This window comes from Salmo salar, unplaced genomic scaffold (genome assembly GCF_905237065.1).
Source record: "Salmo salar unplaced genomic scaffold, Ssal_v3.1, whole genome shotgun sequence".
Classification (NCBI taxonomy): Eukaryota; Metazoa; Chordata; class Actinopteri; order Salmoniformes; family Salmonidae; genus Salmo; species Salmo salar.
In genome coordinates, this window is record NW_025549738.1 from 26,818 (window position 1) to 43,277 (window position 16,460).

At 42.1% G+C, this 16,460-nt stretch overlaps 3 protein-coding genes across 3 annotated transcripts; all 3 read left to right on the forward strand.

Annotated features, from left to right (window-relative positions):
• Nucleotides 1–4,716: 4,716 nt before the first annotated feature.
• LOC123738738 (mucin-5AC-like) lies at nt 4,717–6,218 on the forward strand (the record flags this gene model as incomplete). The annotated part of the gene is made up of 2 exons (XM_045713491.1): nt 4,717–5,951; nt 6,098–6,218. Coding segments are annotated over 2 exons (1,356 nt in total), but the record flags the coding sequence as incomplete, so codon positions are not given.
• A 300-nt stretch (nt 6,219–6,518) lies between these two features.
• Nucleotides 6,519–8,822, forward strand: LOC106588522 (mucin-5AC-like). Its single transcript, XM_045713488.1, has 3 exons — nt 6,519–7,687; nt 7,946–8,093; nt 8,681–8,822. The coding sequence occupies exons 1-3, from the start codon at nt 6,574–6,576 to the stop codon at nt 8,820–8,822; spliced, it is 1,404 nt and encodes a 467-aa protein (XP_045569444.1). The 5' UTR covers nt 6,519–6,573.
• A 685-nt stretch (nt 8,823–9,507) lies between these two features.
• On the forward strand, nt 9,508–15,477 carry LOC106599179 (mucin-2-like). Its single transcript, XM_045713490.1, has 2 exons — nt 9,508–14,661; nt 14,780–15,477. The coding sequence occupies exons 1-2, from the start codon at nt 9,562–9,564 to the stop codon at nt 14,873–14,875; spliced, it is 5,196 nt and encodes a 1,731-aa protein (XP_045569446.1). The 5' UTR covers nt 9,508–9,561; the 3' UTR covers nt 14,876–15,477.
• The last annotated feature ends 983 nt before the right edge of the window (nt 15,478–16,460 follow it).

Below are 16,460 nucleotides of genomic sequence, written 5' to 3' on the forward strand. Positions count from 1 at the left end.
AATAACTTTAACAGTCTTAAAATATGTATTTTTTTTTTTATCCAGCCACAAGATACACATTTTTATAAATTTCTCCAAATATATCAACTGTAGTCCAAAAAATATAAGGTATTTCGCACATAATATTTTATCAGAAATTAATTTTTTGTTATATTGTTAAACATTTATTTATTGCTTTTCAGCAGGTACACACATATGTTTAGGTGTCAACATTCTTCATTGTAAGCAATCATTTTTGTAAAATTATTTTAGCATCTGGAAAATGCTCCCCATAAAAGCAGAAATCCAAGATGATTTCCTCCATTGTTGGGCTCACCATGTGGGGTCATTGTGACCCTCAATCATATTTACCAGCTGATTACAACCTATCTTGACACCACTTTTGTTAGAGATTCATAAACTGAATCTACTGTTAAAAGAAATAAAATAAAATGTATTTATATAGCCCTTCTTACATCAGCTGATATCTCAAAGTGCTGTACAGAAACCCAGCCTAAAACCCCAAACAGCAAGCAATGCAGGTGTAGAAGCACGGTGGCTAGGAAAAACTCCCTAGAAAGGCCAAAACCTAGGAAAAAACCTAGAGAGGAACCAGGCTATGAGGGGTGGCCAGTCCTCTTCTGGCTGTGCCGGGTGGAGATTATAACAGAACATGGCCAAAATGTTCAAATGTTCATAAATGACCAGCATGGTCAAATAATAATAATCACAGTAGTTGTCGAAGGTGCAACTAGTCAGCACCTCAAGAGTAAATGTCAGTTCGCTTTTCATAGCCGATCATTGAGAGTATCTCTACCGCTCCTGCTGTCTTTAGAGAGTTGAAAACAGCAGGTCTGGGACAGGTAGCACGTCCGGTGACCAGGTCAGGGTTCCATAGCCGCAGGCAGAACAGTTGAAACTGGAGCAGCAGCACGGCCAGGTGGACGGGGGACAGCAAGGAGTCATCATGTCAGGTAGTCCTGAGGCATGGTCCTAGGGCTCAGGTCCTCCAGAGAGAGAAAGAAAGAAAGAAAGAAAGAAAGAAAGAAAGAAAGAAAGAAAGAAAGAAAGAAAGAAAGAAAGAAAGAAAGAAAGAAAGAAAGAAAGAAAGAAAGAGAGAATTAGAGAGAGCCTACTTAAATTCACACAGGACACCGGATGAGACAGGAGAAATACTCCAGATATAACAGACTGACCATAGCCCCCGACACATAAACTACTGCAGCATAAATACTGGAGGCTGAGACAGGAGGGGTCAGGAGACACTGTGGCCCCATCCGATGATACCCCCGGACAGGGCCAAACAGGAAGGATATAATCCCACCCACTTTGCCAAAGCACAGCCTCCACACCACTTGAGGGATATCTTCATCCACCAACTTACCATCCTGAGACAAGGCCGAGTATAGCCCACAAAGATTAAATAAGGAAACAACAATGTTTTTAAAAAGATATGGGAAGTAGCACATGTGTGAATGTAGAACTGTTAAATAGAAAAAGGCTGACTGCTTACTTTAGGCCACTGACTAAATTAAATGAATGGCTCCAAAGTTAAGTCAATTAAGCACAATTATACAAGTTTCTAGCTACAGAAAATCTTTTACAAAATGTATTTGTCACCTAAACAGTTTACAATAAATTAAGGTCAGTACATAACTGTTATTATACTCTCAAACAGATTCTTTGCCCCTCCCTATTTAAAAAAAAAAAATTGTCCACCCCAAATTGTTTGTCCCGAACACCTAACCAGTTTCCTATACCACGTCAGTACCTGGGGGAAAAAATGAAAGCATTATTAGGCTAAGAACCTTCCACTTGCATTCCTCTGTCCCTCCCTTTTTCGTCACCTTTATCTTATTATCTTTGGTGCCTCCCAAAATATTACGTCACCTGAAAGACAGACTATTTGGCATCAAACCAGCCCTATAGTAATATAAATACAGACTAGGAATACATTGGCATGACAGTATACACAGGAACAGTTCAATTGTAAGCTTGAAATGGTTAACAGAACTAGACAGATAATGAGATTTTAGAGTTGATATAAGCTAGATATTGTGATTGTTTATTGTCATTAACCAAGACCTTCATCAATTGATATTGGGAGAAATTACAGAAATAGGTGGCTGGCATTGAGGTGTTTGCTGTAGGTAAGTAATAACCTTTACTGTATAATGGAATATATAAATGGAAAATATTTGATACATTTTTTTTCAAATAAATTGCACACAGCACAAAAAAATGTAAATACATACAAATATAACAAGGTAAAATGGTCTTATAAGAAAAGATCAAAATCCAAAATGGATAATGTAAAGCAAAAACATTGAAACTATGAAGATGATGGTTATTATGTACATGTTATATGTAAACACCCATACACTTTTGATTAACTACTAAGCTGTCACAGAATATGTATAGGAACATGTAGTTAATTGCTGGCAGACCATTTGAAAACTTTAAATTTACATAATTTACAGTGCCTTCAGAAAGTATTCATGCTTCTTGATTTATTCCACATTTTGTTGTGTTACAGCCTGGTCTTAATGATGAAATGCCCATGCATGTTATGTAAATGTGAACATGAGTTAATGCCGCCACTTCAGATCACTCTGACGTTTTTTGTTGTACAGTACCCAATGATTTATGACAACTTCCTTGATAGGTCAATGTCCTCATTGTGGTTTCACTGTCTTGTTTAAAATGTTTTATGTACACACTTTATTATAATTATTATGAAATGCACATTGTTATATTATAGGGGTGTCAGGTAGCCTAGTGGTTAGAATATTGGGCCAGTAACCAAAAGGTTGCTAGATTGAATCCCTGAGCTGAGAAGGTAAAAATCTGTTGTTTTGCCCCTGAACAAGGCAGTTAACCCAATGTTCCTAGGCTGTCATTGTAAGTAAGAATTTGTTCTTAACTGACTTGCCTAGTTAAAGGAAGGTTAAATAAAAAATATAAATATTTGTAACATATGCTTGTTTTCCTTATACTCCAGGATTTTGTGAGTGTTTTTATTTTGCACACTTATGTAGACATTGCTCCAGCCACATCCGTTCAACGTGTTTAATGCTTGAGGCCTATATGTGAAGCTTAATAGAGCACTGATATTAGCAAGAGCAGTGTGCAGGTTTCCTATTTCTCTCATCTTTTTAAGAATATAGAAAATGGATTGGTCAACTTTTGATAGCCAAGTTTAAATACTTGTGTTTTTTAAGCAGCAAAATGCGGATTTCTCCTGAAAAATTGCAACGCTAATGTGGATTTTACTATTTCATGTATTATATTTTATATTTGAAAAAACATCCACTTTTGATGAACTACGCCGATTACTTTCACAGAATATGTGTGAATTGCTGGTCGCTGGCAGACCATTTGCAAATTTGAAATGCCCATTCCTCTTTTATGAAGTAACATGATTGGTGGGATGAGGTAATAGGCTGATTTCTCATGGGAAAAAATGCAATGCTAATCTGGATTTTACTGTGTAATTTCACTAAAGTATATAAATCCATGTTCACAGCAGTTATAGTGACTGTTGTGAAATTATTCACACCCTTGCAAAAGTTTTCACATTTTGTTTCCTTATTTTTAACATTATTCTTCACAAGCTACTTTTATTCACAGAGATGTCTTGAATTAATAATTATTCACACCTCTTGATCTGGCACACCTAAATGAGTTGCATAAATTTGCTTAACAAGTTGCAGATTAAGTTGATAAGTGTCCACCGCTGCACATTAATAGTGGTTTATGACCTGTCAATAAAATGTATATATTTTTCTTTCTATTCAGAAAACAACTGCATCAACTAAGTCCAAAATGAAGACACAGAAACTGACAGCTACATTTTTTACCATGGGTATGTAGTACACTGAATTTTAATCCGTGATCATGTTTCTAACTAATTATTTACTATTTGCTAACTTCATGCCAACTCGTGTATTAATCCTGAATCAAAATATTAACAACCAAAAAGGCAAGATGGTGACAAAATAGACCATATACATGTAGATCATGTAATTATAATAATGAGTAATTATGTACATAGTCTTTGCATATGATGTTACAATGCTTATGATTTTTTTCTAAATATGTTTATTTTGACATTTCATGGGGGCAATTTTACATTTTGCCTAGTCTAATGTCAAATGTCTCACCTCGATTAAATACATTTCAAAATATAAAAAGGAAAATGACTCAATTGTAAGCGCTAAATATTATCACACTGCTGTATCCTCTATTACTTGAATTATATTACCACACTACTGTAATGAAAAATGTACCATCTTTTCAACAACAAAAAAATGCAACTCAAGTAGCTCCTAATCTCAATAAGGTATTATAGGTAATATTATTAACAATCAAGGGAATCATTTCCGTATTTAATTAATGTAGCTATAAATTATAATTGAATATTGTATATAATAAAGATGTCAAAAACTGCACCATGCTGATGAAGGGAAATCTTGGAAATGTTGATAGTGTGCGCAATAAACATATTAACCATTCATCTCATAAACCACAGTGTTTTTATGCTGGAATATCCATGGAGTTCCGACCACAACTGCAGTTAACACAACTGAAGCTCCTACGACAACTGCAGCTCCTACGACAACTGCAGCTCCTACGACAACAACTGTAGCTCCTATAACAATAACTGCAGCTCCTACTACAACAACTGTAGCTCCTATGACAATAACTGTAGCTCCTACTACAACTGTAGCTCTTACAACCACTACAACTGCAGCACCTACTTCAACAACTACAACTGAAGCTCCTACGATAACCACAACTGCAGCACCTGCTTCGACAACTACAAGTGAAGCTGCTACGACAACCACAACTTCAGCGCCTACAACGACAACTACAACGACAACTACAACACCTACTACGACAACTACAACACCAACTACGACAACCACAACACCTACTACAACAACCACAGCTGTATCTCCTACGACAACATCTGTAGCTCCTATGACGACTACAACTGCAGCACCTACTTCAACAACCACTGCAGCTCTTACAACCACTACATATGCAGTTCCTACAACAACGACAACTGAAGCTCCTACGACAACCACAACGGCAGCTCTAACTACAACATCTGTAGCTCCTACGTCCACTACAACAGCAGCACCTACTACAACAACTACAAATGCAGCTCCTACGACAACCACAACTGCAGCTCCTACTACAACTTTAGATCACACGACCATTACAACAGAAGCACCCACTACGACCACTACAAATGCAGCTCTTACGAGAACCGCAACTGATACTCCTACTACAACTTTAGATACTACGACCACTACAACAGCAGCACCTACAACGACAACTGTAGCTCCAACGACAACCACAACTGTAGCTCCAAGTACAACTGTAGCTCCTACCACCACAACTACACCGCATACTTCGACAACCGTAGCACCTACGACCACAACTACACCACCTACTTCGACAACCGCTGCATCTGCTAAAATAACTACAACTGACGCTCCTACAACACCATCTGTAGCTCTTACAACCACTACAACTTCAGCACCTACTTCAACAACTACAACTGAAGCTCCTACGATAACCACAACTGCAGCACCTGCTACGACAACTACAACTGAAGCTGCTACGACAACCACAACTTCAGCGCCTACTACGACAACTACAACACCTACTACGACAACACCTACTACGACAACCACAACTGTAGCACCTACGACAACATCTGTAGCTCCTATGACCACTACAACTGCAGCACCTACTTCTACAACCACTGCAGCTCTTACAACCACTACATCAGCAGCACCTACTTCGACAACTACAAATGCAGTTCTTACAACAACGACAACTGAAGCTCGTACGACAAGCACAACTGCAGCTCCAACTACAACATCTGTAGCTCCTACGACCACTACAAAAGCAGCACCTACTACAACAACTACAAATGCAGCTCCTACGATAACCACAACTGCAGCACCTGCTACGACAACTACAACTGAAGCTGCTACGACAACCACAACTTCAGCGCCTACTACGACAACTACAATACCTACCACGACAACTACAACACCTACTACGACAACCACAACTGTAGCTCCTACGACAACATCTGAAGCTCCTATGACCACTACAACTGTAGCACCTACTTCAACAACCACTGCAGCTCTTACAACCACTACATCAGCAGCACCTACTTCGACAACTACAAATGCAGTTCCTACAACAACGACAACTGAAGCTCCTACGACAACCACAACTGTAGCTCCAAGTACAACCGTAGCACCTACGACCACAACTACACCATCTACTTCGACAACCGCTGCATCTGCTAAAATAACTACAACTGACGCACCTACAACACCATCTGTAGCTCTTACAACCACTACAACTGCAGCACCTACTTCAACAACTACAACTGAAGCTTCTACGATAACCACAACTGCAGCACCTGCTACGACAACTACAACTGAAGCTGCTACGACAACCACAACTTCAGCGCCTACTACGACAACTACAACACCTACTACGACAACTACAACACCTACTACGACAACCACAACTGTAGCTCCTACGACAACATCTGTAGCTCCTATGACCACTACAACTGCAGCATCTACTTCAACAACCACTGCAGCTCTTACAACCCCTACATCAGCAGCACCTACTTCAACAACTACAAATGCAGTTCCTACAACAACGACAACTGAAGCTCCTATGACAACCACAACTGCAGCTCCAACTGCAACATCTGTAGCTCCTACGACCACTACAACAGCAGCATCTACTACAACAACTACAAATGCAGCTCCTACGACAACCACAACTGCAGCTCCTACTACAACTTTAGATCCCACGACCATTACAACAGAAGCACCCACTACGACCACTACAAACGCAGCTCTTACGACAACCGCAACTGATACTCCTACTACAACTTTAGATACTACGACCACTACAACAGCAGCACCTACAACGACAACTGTAGCTCCTACGACAACCACAACTGTAGCTCCAAGTACAACTGTAGCTCCTACCACCACAACTACACCACCTACTTCAACAACTACAACTGAAGCTCCTACGATAACCACAACTGCAGCACCTGCTACGACAACTACAACTGAAGCTGCTACGACAACCACAACTTCAGTGCCTACTACGACAACTACAACACCTACTACAACACCTACTACGACAACTACAACACCTACTACGACAACTACAACACCTACTATGACAACCACAACTGTAGCTCCTACGACATCATCTGTAGCTCCTTTGACCACTACAACTGCAGCACCTACTTCAACAACCACTGCAGCTCTTACAACCACTACATCAGCAGCACCTACTTCGACAACTACAAATGCAGTTCCTACAACAACGACAACTGAAGCTCCTACGACAACCACAACTGCAGCTCCAACTACAATATCTGTAGCTCCTACGTCCACTACAACAGCAGGATCTACTACAACAACTACAAATGCAGCTCCTACGACAACCACAACTGCAGCTCTTACTACAACTTTAGATCCCACGACCATTACAACAGAAGCACCCACGACGACCATTACAAACACAGCTCCTACGACAACCGCAACTGATACTCCTACTGCAACTTTAGATACTACGACCACTACAACAGCAGCACCTACAACGACAACTGTAGCTCCTACGACAACCACAACTGTAGCTCCAAGTACAACTGTAGCTCCTACCACCACAACTACACCACCTACTTCAACAACTACAACTGAAGCTCCTACGATAACCACAACTGCAGCACCTGCTACGACAACTACAACTGAAGCTGCTACGACAACCACAACTTCAGTGCCTACTACGACAACTACAACACCTACTACGACAACACCTACTACGACAACTACAACACCAACTACGACAACCACAACACCTACTACAACAACCACAGCTGTATCTCCTACGACAACATCTGTAGCTCCTATGACGACTACAACTGCAGCACCTACTTCAACAACCACTGCAGCTCTTACAACCACTACATATGCAGTTCCTACAACAACGACAACTGAAGCTCCTACGACAACCACAACGGCAGCTCTAACTACAACATCTGTAGCTCCTACGTCCACTACAACAGCAGCACCTACTACAACAACTACAAATGCAGCTCCTACGACAACCACAACTGCAGCTCCTACTACAACTTTAGATCACACGACCATTACAACAGAAGCACCCACTACGACCACTACAAATGCAGCTCTTACGAGAACCGCAACTGATACTCCTACTACAACTTTAGATACTACGACCACTACAACAGCAGCACCTACAACGACAACTGTAGCTCCAACGACAACCACAACTGTAGCTCCAAGTACAACTGTAGCTCCTACCACCACAACTACACCGCATACTTCGACAACCGTAGCACCTACGACCACAACTACACCACCTACTTCGACAACCGCTGCATCTGCTAAAATAACTACAACTGACGCTCCTACAACACCATCTGTAGCTCTTACAACCACTACAACTTCAGCACCTACTTCAACAACTACAACTGAAGCTCCTACGATAACCACAACTGCAGCACCTGCTACGACAACTACAACTGAAGCTGCTACGACAACCACAACTTCAGCGCCTACTACGACAACTACAACACCTACTACGACAACACCTACTACGACAACCACAACTGTAGCACCTACGACAACATCTGTAGCTCCTATGACCACTACAACTGCAGCACCTACTTCTACAACCACTGCAGCTCTTACAACCACTACATCAGCAGCACCTACTTCGACAACTACAAATGCAGTTCTTACAACAACGACAACTGAAGCTCGTACGACAAGCACAACTGCAGCTCCAACTACAACATCTGTAGCTCCTACGACCACTACAAAAGCAGCACCTACTACAACAACTACAAATGCAGCTCCTACGATAACCACAACTGCAGCACCTGCTACGACAACTACAACTGAAGCTGCTACGACAACCACAACTTCAGCGCCTACTACGACAACTACAATACCTACCACGACAACTACAACACCTACTACGACAACCACAACTGTAGCTCCTACGACAACATCTGAAGCTCCTATGACCACTACAACTGTAGCACCTACTTCAACAACCACTGCAGCTCTTACAACCACTACATCAGCAGCACCTACTTCGACAACTACAAATGCAGTTCCTACAACAACGACAACTGAAGCTCCTACGACAACCACAACTGTAGCTCCAAGTACAACCGTAGCACCTACGACCACAACTACACCATCTACTTCGACAACCGCTGCATCTGCTAAAATAACTACAACTGACGCACCTACAACACCATCTGTAGCTCTTACAACCACTACAACTGCAGCACCTACTTCAACAACTACAACTGAAGCTTCTACGATAACCACAACTGCAGCACCTGCTACGACAACTACAACTGAAGCTGCTACGACAACCACAACTTCAGCGCCTACTACGACAACTACAACACCTACTACGACAACTACAACACCTACTACGACAACCACAACTGTAGCTCCTACGACAACATCTGTAGCTCCTATGACCACTACAACTGCAGCATCTACTTCAACAACCACTGCAGCTCTTACAACCCCTACATCAGCAGCACCTACTTCAACAACTACAAATGCAGTTCCTACAACAACGACAACTGAAGCTCCTATGACAACCACAACTGCAGCTCCAACTGCAACATCTGTAGCTCCTACGACCACTACAACAGCAGCATCTACTACAACAACTACAAATGCAGCTCCTACGACAACCACAACTGCAGCTCCTACTACAACTTTAGATCCCACGACCATTACAACAGAAGCACCCACTACGACCACTACAAACGCAGCTCTTACGACAACCGCAACTGATACTCCTACTACAACTTTAGATACTACGACCACTACAACAGCAGCACCTACAACGACAACTGTAGCTCCTACGACAACCACAACTGTAGCTCCAAGTACAACTGTAGCTCCTACCACCACAACTACACCACCTACTTCAACAACTACAACTGAAGCTCCTACGATAACCACAACTGCAGCACCTGCTACGACAACTACAACTGAAGCTGCTACGACAACCACAACTTCAGTGCCTACTACGACAACTACAACACCTACTACAACACCTACTACGACAACTACAACACCTACTACGACAACTACAACACCTACTATGACAACCACAACTGTAGCTCCTACGACATCATCTGTAGCTCCTTTGACCACTACAACTGCAGCACCTACTTCAACAACCACTGCAGCTCTTACAACCACTACATCAGCAGCACCTACTTCGACAACTACAAATGCAGTTCCTACAACAACGACAACTGAAGCTCCTACGACAACCACAACTGCAGCTCCAACTACAATATCTGTAGCTCCTACGTCCACTACAACAGCAGGATCTACTACAACAACTACAAATGCAGCTCCTACGACAACCACAACTGCAGCTCTTACTACAACTTTAGATCCCACGACCATTACAACAGAAGCACCCACGACGACCATTACAAACACAGCTCCTACGACAACCGCAACTGATACTCCTACTGCAACTTTAGATACTACGACCACTACAACAGCAGCACCTACAACGACAACTGTAGCTCCTACGACAACCACAACTGTAGCTCCAAGTACAACTGTAGCTCCTACCACCACAACTACACCACCTACTTCAACAACTACAACTGAAGCTCCTACGATAACCACAACTGCAGCACCTGCTACGACAACTACAACTGAAGCTGCTACGACAACCACAACTTCAGTGCCTACTACGACAACTACAACACCTACTACAACACCTACTACGACAACTACAACACCTACTACGACAACTACAACACCTACTATGACAACCACAACTGTAGCTCCTACGACATCATCTGTAGCTCCTTTGACCACTACAACTGCAGCACCTACTTCAACAACCACTGCAGCTCTTACAACCACTACATCAGCAGCACCTACTTCGACAACTACAAATGCAGTTCCTACAACAACGACAACTGAAGCTCCTACGACAACCACAACTGCAGCTCCAACTACAATATCTGTAGCTCCTACGTCCACTACAACAGCAGGATCTACTACAACAACTACAAATGCAGCTCCTACGACAACCACAACTGCAGCTCTTACTACAACTTTAGATCCCACGACCATTACAACAGAAGCACCCACGACGACCATTACAAACACAGCTCCTACGACAACCGCAACTGATACTCCTACTGCAACTTTAGATACTACGACCACTACAACAGCAGCACCTACAACGACAACTGTAGCTCCTACGACAACCACAACTGTAGCTCCAAGTACAACTGTAGCTCCTACCACCACAACTACACCACCTACTTCAACAACTACAACTGAAGCTCCTACGATAACCACAACTGCAGCACCTGCTACGACAACTACAACTGAAGCTGCTACGACAACCACAACTTCAGTGCCTACTACGACAACTACAACACCTACTACGACAACACCTACTACGACAACCACAACTGTAGCTCCTACGACACCATCTGTAGCTCCTATGACCACTACAACTGCAGCACCTACTTCAACAACCACTGCAGCTCTTACAACCACTACATCAGCAGCACCTACTTCGACAACTACAAATGCAGTTCCTACAACAACGACAACTGAAGCTCCTATGACAACCACAACGGCAGCTCTAACTACAACATCTGTAGCTCCTACGACCACAACAGCAGCATCTACTACAACAAATACAAATGCAGCTCCTACGACAACCACAACTGCAGCTCCTACTACAACTTTAGATCCCACGACCATTACAACAGAAGCACCCACTACGACCACTACAAACGCAGCTACTACGACAACCTCAACTGATACTCCTACTGCAACTTTAGATACTACGACCACTACAACAGCAGCACCTACAACGACAACTGTAGCTCCTACGACAACCACAACTGTAGCTCCAAGTACAACTGTAGCTCCTACCACCACAACTACACCACCTACTTCGACAACCGTAGCAACTACGACCACAACTACACCACCTACTTCGACAACCGCTGCATCTGCTAAAATAACTACAACTGACGCTCCTACAACACCATCTGTAGCTCTTACAACCACTACAACTGCAGCACCTACTTCAACAACTACAACTGAAGCTCCTACGATAACCACAACTGCAGCACCTGCTACAAAAACTACAACTGAAGCTGCTATGACAACCACAACTTCAGCGCCTACTACGACAACTACAACACCTACTACGACACCTACTACGACAACCACAACTGAAGCTCCTACGACATCATCTGTAGCTCCTATGACCACTACAACTGCAGCACCTACTTCAACAACCACTGCAGCTCTTACAACAACTACATCAGCAGTTCCTACAACAACGACAACTGAAGCTCCTACGACAACCACAACTGCAGCTCCAACTACAACATCTGTAGCTCCTACAACCACTACAACAGCAGCACCTACTACAACAACTACAAATGCAGCTCCTACGACAACCACATCTGCAGCTCCTACTACAACTTTAGATCCCACGACCATTACAACAGAAGCACCCACGACGACCATTACAAACGCAGCTCCTACGACAACCGCAACTGATACTCCTACTACAACTTTAGATACTACGACCACTACAACAGCAGCACCTACAACGACAACCACAACAGCAGCACCTACAACAACAACTGTAGCTTTTACGACAACAAATATGTCCCCAACCACTACAACGTCAGCAGCTACAGCGAAAATCACTTCAGCTCCTACTACAACAACTGTAGCTCTTACAACCACTACGACTGCAGCACATACTACAACAACTACAACTGAAGCGCCTATGATAACCACAACTGCAGCACCTACTACGACAATTATAACTGAAGCTGCTACGACAACCACAATTGCAGCACCTATTACGACAACTGCAGCACCTACTACGACAACTGCAGCACCTACTACGACAACCACACCACCTACTACGACAACCACAACACCTACTACGACAACCACAACACCTACTACGACAACCACAACTGTAGCTCCTACGACAACCACAACTGTAGCTCCAAGTGCAACAACTGTAGCTCCTACGACCACAACTACACCACCTACTTCGACAACCGCTGCAGCATCTGCTAAAATAACTGCAACTGACGCTCCTACACCATATGTAGCTCTTACAACCACTACAACTGCAGCACCTACTTTAACAACTACAACTGAAGCTCCTACGATAACCACAACTGCAGCACCTACAACAACAACTGTAGCTTCTATGACAACAAATATATCCCCAACCACTACAACGTCAGCAGCTACAGCAAAAATCACTTCAGCTCCTACTACAACAACTGTAGCTCTTACAACCACTACGACTGCAACACATTCTACAACTACAACTAAAGCTACTACGACAACCACAACTGCAGCACCTACTACGACAACGACAACTGCAGCACCTACTACGACAATGACAAATGCAGTTCCTATGACAACCACAACTGCAGCTCCTACTACAACAACTTTAGATCGTACGACCACAACAACAGAAGCACCTACAACGACAACTGAAGGTCCTACGATAACCACAACAACATCTGTAGCTCCTTCGCCAACAACTGTAGCTCCTACGACCACTACAACTGCATCATCTACTTTGACAACCACTGCAGCACCTGCTACAATAACTACAACTGAAGCCCCTATGACAACCACAACACCTACTATGGCCATTACAACAGCAGCACCCATAACAAGAACTGTAGCTCCTATGATCAATACAACTTCAGCACCTACTTCGACAACCACTGCAGCACCTGCTACAATAACTACAACTGCAGCTCTTACAACAACCACAACTGCAGCTAAAGCTACAACCATAACTGCACCTCCTACTATAACATTTTTAGCTCTTATGACCCCTACATCAGCCGCACCTACAATGAAATCTGTTGCTCCTACAGCAACTGTTGCGCCTACAACCACTACATCTACCATACCTACAACAACAACTAAAGCTCTTACTCCAATAACTGTAGCTCCTTCAACCAGCACCACAAAAGCTGCTATGACAATCAATTCAGCTCTTACTAAAACAACCATTGGTCCTACCACCCCTACAACTGCAGCATCTACTACGACAACAACTACAGCTCTTACAACAACCACAATTGCAGCTACTATGATAACTGCAGCTCCTACAAGTGCAACTGCAGCTCCTACAGATGCAACTGCAGCTCCTACAGCTGCAACTCTTACAACTGCATCTGCAGCTCCTACAACTGCAGATGATAATGCTGCATTAATTAAAACAGCTGTAGCTCCTACAACCACTACAATGGCAGGTCCTTCAACAACCACAACTCCAGCTCCTTCGACAACCACAACGAAAGCTGCTACAACAACCACAAATATAGCTGCTACAACCACCACAACAGCAGCACCCACAACGACAACTGTAGAAGCTACCACACCACCTCCTACTCTTTTGCTGACCACTCCTTTCAATACCACAAGTGGAGGTTTTCCTGGCTGGGCTCTGGCCATTATCATCCCTTGTGGCATCGCTATCATTCTGGTACCCCTGTGGATCCTGCTATGTGTACGTATAGGCTTGTGTTCACTTGTGTACTGTTTACATATTTATTCAAAAAATATGCTAAATCTCTGCAATGATTTAATTTTACATGTGAATCATACTTCTCCATCTTGTTTTGCAGTGCATTTTATGTGGCGGATGTGTAGCTATAAGGAGACGCTGGCACAGACGCAGATCTTACAATGTACAGTACAGCAGAAGAAACGGTCTCTTCTGAGGTGACAACGCTAACATCTCTGGCCTATTGTAATCACAAGAACAGCCAATCATCTATATCTGCTAATCATGGCACTTTAATGCATGGAAAAATTACTTGACTACACAGCATTGCATCTGAGAAGATCAAGTGAAAATGTATAATAGGCTTAAAAGGCCACATGTTTTTTGTGCAATGTACTACTTTATATATTATGCATCTGAATGTTAATCAAAGTTACAGCTGAGCTGAACATAGTATGTTAATATATTTATTAGTTATGTCATTTGTGGTTTCAAGCTGTGCTGTCCACTTACTAAAACAGTTATCATTTATTTATTTCATGTATAATAAGCTTCATTCCAATATTTATTTTTTGTTTGTTATTTCCTCTCTTGATTAACTATGAACTAATTTATTTTAAACTTCAATACAGTACATGTTTCTTCAACTTATAGTTTGACAAATGTAATGAAAATACAAACCAGTATTATGATCAAATTTTATGTAAAGGTTTGACTGCAGGGTGATTATAGACAGCACATGTACACATCAAAAGTAGTCAAAATTGTCCGACCTGGCACCTTAATCTATGCAAAACTTATTAAAGACCAAGTTCAGTCAAAAAACGTGATTTTCTTATGTTTTGTATTCAGTGCCTTCAAAACGTATTCACACCCCTTGACTTAAAAATAATAATAATTGTGTTACAGCCTGAATTTGAAATGGATTAAATTGAGATTTTGTGACAATGGCCTACACACAATACCCCATACTGTCAAAGTGGTATTATGTTTTTAGAATTTTTTACAAATTAATTTAAAAAGTAAATATGTATTCAACCCTTTTGTTATGGCAAGCTTACAAAAGTTCACATAACAAGTCACATAATAAGTTGCATGGACAATCTGTGTTAAAAAGTAGAATTTAACATGATTTTGGAATGACTTCCTCATCTCTGTACAACCACAAACACCAGGGAGGTTTTCCAATGCCTCGCAAAGAAGGGCACTTATTGGTAGATGGGTTAAAGAAAAAAAACAGACATTGAATAGCCCTTTGAGCATGGTTAAGTTATGAATTACACTTTATGTGGTGTATCAGTGCACCCAGTCACTACCAAGATACTGCTTCCTAACTCAGTTGCTACAGTGGAAGGAAACCGCTCAGGAATTTCACCATGAGGCCAATGGTGACTTTAAATCAGTTACAAAGTTTATTGGCTGTGATAGGAGAAAACTTAGGGTGGACCAACAACATTGCAGTTATTCCACAACACTAACTAAGAGTGAAAAGAGTGAAAAGAAGAATGCCCATATAAAATGTAGCAAAGGCATTCACCTTTTGTCCTAAATACAAGGTGTTATGTTTTGGGCAAATCCAATACAACACATTACGCCAAGGACTTGGGAGTTTTTCAGGATAAAACATAAATGGAATGGAGCTAAGCACAGGTAAAATCCTAGAGGAAAACCTGGTTCAGTCTGCTTTCCACCAGACATTGGGAGATGAATTCACCTTTCTACAGGACAATAACCGAAAACACAAGGCCAAATCTACACTGTCTCTTGGTGTCTTTCACACATACATAAACATATACATATGT

Coding starts and splice junctions, on each gene's coding strand:
- LOC106599179 (XM_045713490.1), top strand. CDS start 9,562: ATGACCACTACAACTGCAGCATCTACTTCAACAACCACTGCAGCTCTT. Junction 14,662..14,779: donor CCCTGTGGATCCTGCTATGT/GTACGTATAGGC, acceptor CTTGTTTTGCAG/TGCATTTTATGTGGCGGATG.
- LOC106588522 (XM_045713488.1), top strand. CDS start 6,574: ATGACCACTACAACTGCAGCATCTACTTCAACAACCACTGCAGCTCTT. Junction 7,688..7,945: donor CACAACTGTAGCTCCAAGTA/CAACTGTAGCTC, acceptor CAACATCTGTAG/CTCCTATGACGACTACAACT. Junction 8,094..8,680: donor ACAACATCTGTAGCTCCTAC/GTCCACTACAAC, acceptor CCACAACTGTAG/CACCTACGACAACATCTGTA.